The sequence below is a fragment of the Mizuhopecten yessoensis genome, unplaced genomic scaffold, assembly GCF_002113885.1.
Source record: "Mizuhopecten yessoensis strain PY_sf001 unplaced genomic scaffold, ASM211388v2 scaffold10831, whole genome shotgun sequence".
Classification (NCBI taxonomy): Eukaryota; Metazoa; Mollusca; class Bivalvia; order Pectinida; family Pectinidae; genus Mizuhopecten; species Mizuhopecten yessoensis.
This window is the reverse complement of record NW_018408743.1, coordinates 551,085-562,622: the sequence shown is the minus strand read 5'-3', so window position 1 is coordinate 562,622 and position 11,538 is coordinate 551,085. Positions and strand designations below refer to the sequence as shown.

Sequence of the window (11,538 nt, the reverse complement as noted above, 5' to 3'; positions counted from 1 at the left end):
CCCCCACCCCCCCCACACACACACCACCACCACCACCACCACTGGGGTTAGATCCATATAATTCAAAAGTTTGTTTTCCTTGAACTATGAAACTTTCCTGGACGTTTTATTGAAATTGGTTCAGTGATAATAAATCACAAGAGCAATCATGTGAGCAAATAAAAACCAGATTTCTTTTTCATGAAACATTGCTTACATGATCATATGATTTACTTTAACATTGATCTATGACCTTGACGACTCACATGTCCTTGACCTCTTTTTCTGGGCCCTGCATTTTGCCTGTGACAGAGCCTCGTTCTGTGTTCTGAACCCAGCCTACCAGTCCCCGCTGTGATGCATTTTTCTGTGTATACTGCAACAAACACATTTAATAATCTTTAAAACATATGCATAATGGTATCACATGGCAACATTAAGGAGAATACTAAAAATCTTATTTCACTTTTTATCTTTAAAAGATTTTCTGAACCACCTTCCCTATCCTATATTGTAAAACTTTACACACAAAAAAGAGGGTAATTTGTCTAATGAAACTATGTTAACAGAATAAGTACTGTATCAACAATTGTTTGTCCTGGAATTTTCATGAATACCCAATTTTTAGACTCATACAGAGTATTGCTAAAGCAATACATGTCCCCTACCAGCCCCCGCTAGCTATTTCACTGTAAAGATTTATAAAAATAGTGCCCTTTGGTGTTAATTTGTGAAAATGAAAAGTATACAATTAGATTGTAACTGATTTTGTAACTCAAATTTGTCCGAGATATTATGGTCCTTTGTAATTGTGTGAAGTTTGATCCAAATCCCTCGAGGAATGAAGCCGCTACAGTGCTGACAAGGATTTTCTAAAAATAGTCACGGTGACCTTTACCTTGACCTGTCAACCCTGTAACTCAAACTTGTCCGAGATATTGTTGCCCTTTGTAATGGTGTGAAGTTTGATAAAAATTCCTCAAGGAATAAAGTCGCTAGACCACTGAGAAGGATTTTCTAAAAATAGTAACGGTGACTTTGACCTTGAACCGACAACCTAGAAATTCGAATTAGTCCGAGATATTATGGTCTTTCATATTTCTGTGAAGTTTGATAAAAATCCCTCAAGGAATGAAGCCGCTAGAGCGTTGACAAACATTGGTGTTACGTACGTACATAGACAGACGGAGAGGAGAACTATAGTGCCCCGGTTTCACCGGTAGGGGACAATGTTGGGCTCATTTCCAAGAAGCAACCATCCAAATAATATGATTCTATGCATTCCAATTATTCAGAAAAATTTGTTTGATAAGTTTGACATATTTGACCCCTGTGACTTTGATAGTAGGTCAAGGTCATTTTCATTCTCAAACTTTATCAGGAACTATCCAAAAAAAGCTACCAGCCAAATATTAAGATTCTATACCTTTCTGATAGTTTCAGTTCTTCACAGAAGTTGTTTAATGTGTTTGACATATTTGACCACTGTGATCTTAAAAGTAGGTTGAGGTAATTTTCAATAGCAAAATTTGTTAGGCTACATCTGTGACAGTCACCAGTCAAATATTACAATTCTATGCCTTTAAATTATTCAGAAGTCATTTGGAGTGTTTGATAAATTTGGCCCCTGTGACCTTGAAAGTAGGTTGAGGTCATTTTTATTCTCAAACTGTGTTGGGCTCTATCTAAAGAAGCTACTAGGCACATATTTAGATTCTATACCTTTCAGTTCTTCAGAAGAAGTCGTTGCAAGTATTTGATACTTTTGACCCCTGTGACCTTGATAGTAGGAGAACTTTTTTTGGTAAAAGTTGAGATTACAGTTAAAATAGAAACTGTATTGGAATAAAAAAAAAACTGCACTACAAAACCAGAAAAATATGACACAAAAAAAAAGAGAACAAAAAAGTACATAAAATTTACCTTTTTTATTTATCTATTTATTAATTTTCATTTAAGCAGACAATTCTTCTACCATCAGATTCATGCCAACAGTGTAATACAAAATTGATTTATTAGTTCTATATTTACACACTCCTCAATCTAACATTAGTAAGATGTCTACAATACAATTATGATTTGGAAAACATATGAACTATTCAGTACAGGCCTTCTATATTTGGGCAATGTCCTAAATCCAATTGAATAGTCGTAAGAATAGCTCTTCTGAGCTAAAGTTGCATTGTTACAAACACGACTCTAAATAAAAATTCTTGTATCTTGTGTGAATCCTTCATATTCATTAAGAAAATGGCCTGCTGGCAGAAAGATGGTGACATTTGTAGCTGACGACTGCTGGAGTTACACTCTTACGTCACAGTGTGGGCATCAATGGAGATAATTACGCTGATATAGCAATATGCCAGGCCAAATATCGCCTTACTGGATTCTTGCAGAACAAAGTCAATTACCAGGCAGACATCTCGGGGACACTTTACATTCCTGGTGGAACTCCACTCACAGTTAAACGGCTTAATTCTTATATGAAATAAATATGGAGCCGTGTATCTGTCATTGCATTTATCTTTGTTTGGACCTCTCTCAGTCGATTATGTGTCTATCCCATCATAACAACACTCCAGACTGTTTTTATTTCTTTGTCAACCGCAGAACCATTTTATTTGCAAACTCTCTTACCTGGTACTCAATATATTGCCAAACCCTGTATAATGCCAACATTTCTCTGAACAAACAGAGGCAGAATGGTATATCATCAATATTTTGAAGACACTATTCACAATATCTTTTTACTATGTTATTGAAACCAGGTAAGATATGACATTAATCTGAAGGGGGTCTGGACAACTAGCTGTTTTTTTATCCTCTTGGTAAGAATATTTGTACTAGTTGACTAAACCAAAAAACCCTTTGGCAGGTAAATAAAGTATTTAAATGATTACAGTAAACAAACATTGGAAATGAACCTCCAGTGATCAATTATTGATGTCAGAATAATCTGAGTATGACGGATGTTCTAATTCATTTTACATGTGATAATTCCCACTGTATTTTCACATTTGTTTTATTTCTCTTACTGTTAATAAACAAGAGACCCAGAGGGCCTGTATCGCTCACCTGAATATGTTAAAAATAATTGGTATGAAGTAAAGATATAGCACTCCATGGTAGGTGCTGTAAGTACATGAAATTTTAGAAAGATCCATCCAGCGCTTGAGATAGAGTGAGAACAAACTTCAAACAGAGCCCCATCCCTCTGCCCCTGGGGGGGGGGGGCATATCCAACAATTATATAAAATTGAGTCCCCTTGACCCAAGGATACTCCAGACTAAATAAGGATAAAATCCCTTAATCCTGATGGTTGGAGAAGGATTTTAAAGATTTTACCTCTATTTCTCCTATTGGGACCTGCCCTTCTGCCCCCTGGGAGACCATACCCACTGTTTATACAAAATTGAGTTCCCTTGGCCCAAGGATGCTCCAGACTAAATTAGGATAAAATCCCTTAATCCCTATGGTAGAAGAAGGATTTTAAAGATTTACCTCTATTTCCCCTATTAGGCCCCACCTCTCTGCCTCCAGGGGGGTCAGACACACCCTTTATACAAAATGTGTTCCCCTTCACCCAATTCCAGAGTGCTTCATACCAAATTTTGAAAAAAAAATCCTACAGAAGAAGAAGGATTTTAAGGAATTTACTGTTTCCCTTATTGGGCCCCTCCCTTCTGCCCCCAGGGGGGCCACACTCGCTGTTTTAAACAAATTGAGTCCCTTTTGCCTAAGGATGCTCCAAACTAAATTAGGATAATATCCCTTAATCCCTATGGTAGAAGAAGGGTTATAAAGGTTTTACCTATATTTCCCCTAATGGGCCCTGCCCCTCAGGCCCCTAGGGGGCCAGACCCACGGTTTATACACAATTGGTTCCCCTTCACCCAAGAAACCTTTTGACCAAATATGGCCCAAATCCTTTCATTCCTACAGAATAAGAAGGATTTTAAAGAATTTGCTATGTTCCCCCTATGTGCCCCGCCCCTCAGGCCCCTGGGAGGCCAGACCCACGGTTTATACAAAATTGGTTACCCTTCACCCAAGAAACCTTCTGACCAAATATGGACCAAATCCTTTCATTCCTACAGAATAAGAAGGATTTTAAAGAATTTGCTATGTTCCCCCTATGTGGCCCGCCCCTCAGGCCCCTGGGAGGCCAGACCCATGGTTTATACAAAATTGGTTCCCCTTCACCCAAGAAACCTTTTGACCAAATATGGCCCAAATCCTTTCATTCCTACAGAATAAGAAGGATTTTAAAGAATTTGCTATGTTCCCCCTATGTGGCCCGCCCCTCAGGCCCCTGGGAGGCCAGACCCATGGTTTATACAAAATTGGGTCCCCTTCACCCAAGAAACCTTCTGACCAAATCCTTTCATTCCTTCAGAAGAAGAAGGATTTTAAAGAATATTTTGCTTTGTTTCCCCTATTTTGCCCTGCCCCTCAGGCCCCTGGGATGCCAGACCCACGGTTTATACAAAATTGGTTACCCTTCACCCAAGAAACCTTCTGACCAAATATGGACCAAATCCTTTCATTCCTACAGAATAAGAAGGATTTTAAAGAATTTGCTATGTTCCCCCTATGTGCCCCGCCCCTCAGGCCCCTGGGAGGCCAGACCCATGGTTTATACAAAATTGGTTCCCCTTCACCCAAGAAACCTTCTGACCAAATATGGACCAAATCCTTTCATTCCTACTGAATAAAAAGGATTTTAAAGAATTTGCTGTTTCCCCTATTTTGCCCCGACCCTCAGGCCCCTTGGAGGCCAGACACACAGTTTATACAAAATTGGTTCCCCTTCACCAAAGGATGCTTCAGACCAAATATGGAACAAATCCTTTCATTCCTACAGAAGAAGAAGGATTTTAAAGAATTTGCTATGTTTCCTCTATTTTGCCCCACCCCTTAGGCCCCTGAGGGGCAGACCCACGGTTTATACAAAATTGTTCCCCCTTTACCCAAGGATGCTTCAAACCAAATATGGAACAAATCTTTTCATTCCTACAGAAGAAGAAGGATTTTAAAGAATTTGCTATATTTCCCCTATTGGGCCCCGCCCCTCAGCCCCAAGGGGGGCCACACCCATAATTTATACCAAATTTGTTCCCCTTCCCACAAGGATGCTTCTGACCAAATTTGGTCAAAATCTGCTCAGTCGTTCATGACTAGTAGCGTTTTAAAGGAAAAGTTGACGGACGGACGACGGACGCTACGGTATGGCATAAGCTCACCATGGTCCTTCGGACCAGGTGAGCTAAAAAAATTACAATTGTAGAAAGCTTACCTTGCGAAAGAAAACACCTGAAATAAAAAGAATACAGATAAGTTATATTTTAAAATGTGACAGAAGGAAAACTAGACAGGGACTTATACACTCTCCAGACACTGTTAATGGTCAGCTGAAAATTGCTATATCAACATTCAAATTTATTGTCATTTCATCCTTAATATACATCAACGTTTGTCTGGAGAAATGGTCAACTGTACAACATATATAAATGGTGTTCTATTTAGACAGGTTTTACTGTACAGTATATATATACTGATGTGTGGCCCAAAGGTGTTCTATTTAGATAGGTTTTACTGTACAGTATATATATACTGATGTGTGGCCTAAAGGTGTGTTTTACTGTACAGTAAATATATACTGATGTGTGGCCCAAAGGTGTTCTATTTAGACAGGTTTCTCTGTACAGTATATATATACTGATGTGTGGCCCAAAGGTGGTCTATTTAGACAGGTTTTACTGTACAGTATATATATACTGATGTGTGGCCCAGTTGTGTTCTATTTAGACAGGTACTATTGTACAATATATATATATATATATATATATATATATACTGATGTGTGGCCCAATGGTGTTCTATTTCGACAAGTTTTACTGCACAATATATATATATATGCTGATGTGTGGCCCAAAGGTGTTCTATTTAGACAGGTTTTACTGTACAATAAACATATATATACTGATATGTGGCCCAAATGTGTTCTATTTAGACAGGTTTTACTGTACAATAAACATATATATACTGATGTGTGGCCCAAATGTGTTCTATTTAGACAGGTTTTACTGTACAGTATAAATATACTGATGTGTGGCCCAAAGGTGTTCTATTTAGATAGGTTTTACTGTACAGTATATACATACTGATGTGTGGCCCAAAGGTGTTCTATTTAGACAGGTTTTTCTGTACAATAAACATATATATACTGATGTGTGGCCCAGTTGTGTTCTATTTAGACAGGTACTATTGTACAATATATATATATATATATATATATATATACTGATGTGTGGCCCAAAGGTGTTCTATTTAGACAGGTTTTTCTGTACAATAAACATATATATACTGATGTGTGGCCCGAATGTGTTCTATTTAGACAGGTTTTACTGTACAATAAACATATATATACTGATGTGTGGCCCAAACGTGTTCTATTTAGACGGGTTTTACTGTACAATAAACATATATATACTGATGTGTGGCCCAGTTGTGTTCTATTTAGACAGGTTTTACTGTACAGTATATATATATATACTGATGTGTGGCTCAATGGTGTTCTATTTAGACAGGTTTTACTGCACAATATATAAATATATATATACTGATGTGTGGCCCAAAGGTGTTCTATTTAGACAGGTTTTACTGCACAATATATAAATATATATATACTGATGTGTGGCCCAAAGGTGTTCTATTTAGACAGGTACTACTGTACAGTATATATATATATATATATATACTGATGTGTGGCTCAATGGTGTTCTATTTAGACAGGTTTTACTGCACAATATACAAATATATATACTGATGTGTGGCCCAAAGGTGTTCTATTTAGACAGGTTTTACTGTATAGTATATATTTATATATACTGATGTGTGGCACAAACATGTTCTATTTAGACAGGTTTTACTGTACAGTATATATATACTGATGTGTGGCCCAAACGTGTTCTATTTAGACAGGTTTTAATGTCAAAAGTACAAACTGAATGCAGTAGTAATTATTTTCATTAGTTTCAGTAGGGTTGATTCAATAAGGATAAGATATATATCTAATCCTAGTGTAGGTTTTATTGCCATCCTTTTTTAACAGATGGCCTCCATGACAACATTTTACACATTTGTTATTGTACAACAGCACTAAGGCCTTTATAGCTGTGTGGGCGACTGATCAACCAGTCATCACCTTATTATGTTTCTTCAACGCATCCTTGACATACCAGACGTCTAATTGGACAGGGAGAAAAACGGAAATGAAATCTCTCGTAACAACACAACTTAATCTGTCATTCTGATTCTTCAAGACTTACATAGTGGGCATTAGCTTTACTTTTTATTTTTTTCTATTGCGTATATACGAAGCCATCAGCTGAAGACATCTCACGATTTGTCAATTGAACTACATGTGTGGCCCAGCCGTGGCTAACGTTGTGGTAGTGAATGGGATTGTCCCTATCTTGTCCATCAAGGTATTGATCTGCTTCGTGTAGAGACTTTTTAGTGGATAGGAAATAAACCATCTATCAGAGCCTGACATTCTCAAATTGTATTACAACAGATCTTTTTATAAATTTGCCTTTCTCTGCTTTTATAGCTTGCAACTTTTTCAAACATACATGAAATATGTATAAAAAATATGCTTAATCATCTTGCATAAATGTAACAGATTTATAGCAAAATCAATAAAATTTCAATTCACTTCAGCAGTGATGAAACTTCTCCTAATAAAATGTCACCTTACATTGACAATGATATAACTAATTAAACTTATTTGTTGCAATTGATATACTTGTTCATCTTATGATCTACCATAATTAATTTGCTGTTTAAATGTTTCTACAAGAGAAGGAAAAATACACACAACAGAAAATAGATTAATGAAAATGACAGGACATGATAAACAGATCTCCATCACTAAAGATTATTCTCTAGAAAGTGGAATTCCTTTTAATTCACAAAAATGATGACTTCAAATAGGAACACTGAAACTAACTTTAGTTTAACCATTTCTGAAGGATTAAATTCAATTGATCTTTGTCAGATGTTACCAAGTTGCAATTAAAGCCCTGAACTTTTAAAATGAGATTTTACAACTTATTAAAAATCTTTTGCAAAAAAAACAAGCCGAAAATGCCTATAGTGCTCAACTCATCATTCATGTAAAAATTATTAATAATTAAGTATGAATATATTTTTTATAAGCAAATATTTATCATGTTTATTTTGTAGATTCACAGTATACATGACATTTGAAATATAGGACACCTGACAATTACCTAAATCTGGTGTTTGAAAGTCAATAATTTAAACAAATTGCTAACACGTAGCTCTTCACCCATTATCTACATAACAATCAAATATCATGACTCAAGGTTTCATGGTTCTTTGTTAGAAATCATTTGAAGATTTTAACACATCAATAAGAATTTTTAGTATCCCTTCATCCAAGCAAATTCATGCCATAAGGATCTGTGAAAGATATTATTTGCAATTTTTAATACATTGATCTTCAATGTGGGTCAAGGTCATTCATTTGGACATTCTTGATCACTTTCAGCCGATCAAGATACTTTTACAATACCAAATGACTTGAGTTTGATATGCACTGTTCTTTCAAAGAAAATGTTTGAAGTTTATAACACATAGACCTGTTTATCTTGAAATTCATAAGGTACAAGAACATGAAAAAGCAGTCAGACCTTCACTGCAGGAAGCCACAGATCAACACTCTCTAACATTTCATTTGAAATTTATAAAATATTTGATCACTATGAAATTGAAAGTGAATCCTTTGATCATAAATTGAAAAATATTTAAAGCCTTAATCCCTGGAACAATACGAGTGCATGTCTTTTGGAAGAATCTGGGTAAGATGGCATTTCATCCAAGCAAGCCAAAGGTCTGTATTATTACAGGTCAAATTTCCCCATTCTAGATCTTGTCAATCCTTGTCATTTTAAAATAATCCAAGAGTTTTTTTTACATAGGTTAAGTAGTGTTTCAGGCATACAAAGTGATTTTCATCTATTGCTGTCATTTTCCAGAGTAGACACAGCACTCTAGGATTTAAGTACAGGAAGTGAGAACACAATTCAAAATTGCCTCTGGGATATTTGTTTGTCATTTAACTAGTTTTTGTAATTACCTGCATGTGATTGTTATTATACTTCATGTTTGTCTCAAGAATAGCACTACAGTGCTAATATTTTATTGTTTTAAATATGCGACGTTAAATAAAAATTCTTGTATCTTTACTAACACTAATTCAATTTGTTTCTTAATATTAATCTGGTGGGTTTTTTTTCATTTTTTTTTGTTGACCTCTTTTTGTGAAAATTATTTAAGGGTTTTAAAGTTATTCTTCAAGTGGAATATGACATATCTCTTTGACTATTGACCACATGTTTATCTTAAGAATTGTTTTTGGTCAAGCTAACTTTATTTTATGAGACATATATAATCAATTTTACATTACTTTAAAACAAATAAATATTAGTACAGCTTCAGTGTGAGAACAGCAAACCTGTGGAATAGTCTTCCGGAGGAAGTGGCATGTGCTACCTCATTGAACTCCTTGACGATAGTGAACTAAGCGAGTGAAATGTAAACAAAAATGTTGGACCATTTTTTAATTGTTATGTGATTATTCCGTAAGTAGACCAGACGCTCAGCATACAATGAAGCAAATATACACATACAAAACTATCGCCAAATTATCCATTTCTAATTCCGTTTTGCACTGATAGTCCTAGGAATATTAATGTATTGGAGTACACCTCAACTCGCTGTCCCCATAAGCAAGACAGAAATTCATGTCTGCTTCAACACAAACCAGCTGTTAGCTATGTACATCTGTCCTTCACTCTAATACATTGTTATACCGTATCAATGAACATTAATTCGTGAAAATCATGCAGTCAGTCTCACCTTGTACTTTGCCGATAACCTCAAAATCCACCGAGAGCAACCCTCCACCACCGGTAGCCATCTGTTTACATGTGCAACGGAAGCAGCAAATGCCTGTATAACGAGGGCCACGACTGGTGCAAAGTTCACGTCATTGACCAATCAAATGCTTCCTTTAAGAGACGCCTACACTTTTAACACTAACACTGAAGGGGGCGTGGCGCATTCACATATGAAATAATTAAGTGACATAGGATGGGGATCTGAAACACACCATTGCATGTGGAATAAAACATCTTGATTGAATAACTTAGTTATTACAGGCCTTAACTGAAATTTAACTACATACGAAAATAGGGTGGGGTCTCTTTTGAATTTTAATACCGTCGGACGTCTTCTCTCCTTTTAGATTAAGTCATGTCAATCATGTCTTTCCATTTTTGTTAGTCCTAATGGTACTTCTGTGGCATCATTTGCTAATTGAACAAGCTGGGTTATTTGAAGTGTCAAAAGTATGCTGCTGTCAATGGCTATTGAAATATAATAAACAGGTAATATTAACATTTAAGGTCAGACATATGATTATCAATTCTATTCCAACTCAGAAAAATTCTAATTAGGCTTGCTAATAAATGCATCCTAAGCTATCATCATTAAAGTCAGCAATATTGAATTAATTGAGTTAACTGACATAATAATTAAAACTAGAAAATTGGAGAGAAGTACGTGTTGCTGAACCGCATATAACTTATACCAGAAAATAAATGTTGTGGGCTAACAAAAAATTCTTGATGAGATATTTCTATTACTTGGTAATGAAACTGCTGGTACCTAAGGTAATGCTATATAACTAGAGAGGCAGCTATACAGGATGCATGCTTGGATCTGATCATAATCCTGATGTGTATGGAATATGAATATGTATTGGGGGTTTAGATCAACACTCAAGCCAAATTGATGCCCTCTGTTTTTTTTTATCAAATGTTGATGTGGAAATAAAATTTGTTGTTCAAAATTTAATGTCAGACAAATCAGCATATTCATGTACTTTTCAATTCTTAACCAGTGTTGCTCAAACAACTTAAATATCTAATAATTCTGTACTCCCTACACATAAGGATAGCTCAAATCAAACACATCCTGTGAAAATTGATTAGGACCATATTGTATAAATATAGGTGTAATCTGTCTCTGAAAATCAATTACTGGACGTATCAACTCAATTTCTAATACCAGGTAATTTATTTTACTTTATATAACAATAATTATATAAACACAAAACAAGAAAGATAAATTATGATGAAACGCTTTTATTCTAGACATGATGCCCCATAATAATCAATATCATGATATAACAACAAAGCTACATGTATTAAGTATACTCTAGAACTATCAGATTTATAGTTTCTGAATAAGTGTATCTTATTCTTTATTCTGTTACTATTATCACTAGGATATCCTTCGAGAACCTGCTCAAATTCTTACTGACTATTGAGATCAGAATTGCATCTAGTTCCATGCAATAAAATTGGAATTATTTGAGAATATTAATATACATGGTATGAATACAAAATCCTCCATGAGTAAAAGAATGAAAAGTGTATGGAACAGGTGCCACTTTCTTTAGTACT

The 11,538-nt window shown here is 35.5% G+C and overlaps 1 protein-coding gene across 1 annotated transcript in view; it reads right to left on the bottom strand.

Moving 5' to 3' along the window:
* LOC110462816 (acylphosphatase-2-like) overlaps window positions 1–10,023 on the bottom strand; it is a 19,094-nt gene extending 9,071 nt beyond the window's left edge. The window contains exons 1-3 of the mRNA XM_021517008.1: window positions 9,929–10,023; window positions 5,277–5,293; window positions 246–355 (exon numbers count right to left, since the gene is read on the bottom strand). Of these exons, the coding sequence (XP_021372683.1) occupies window positions 246–355; window positions 5,277–5,293; window positions 9,929–9,989 (188 nt within the window). The 5' untranslated portion in view covers window positions 9,990–10,023. The remainder of the gene's footprint in view (window positions 1–245; window positions 356–5,276; window positions 5,294–9,928) is intronic.
* Between the last annotated feature and the right edge of the window lie 1,515 nt (window positions 10,024–11,538).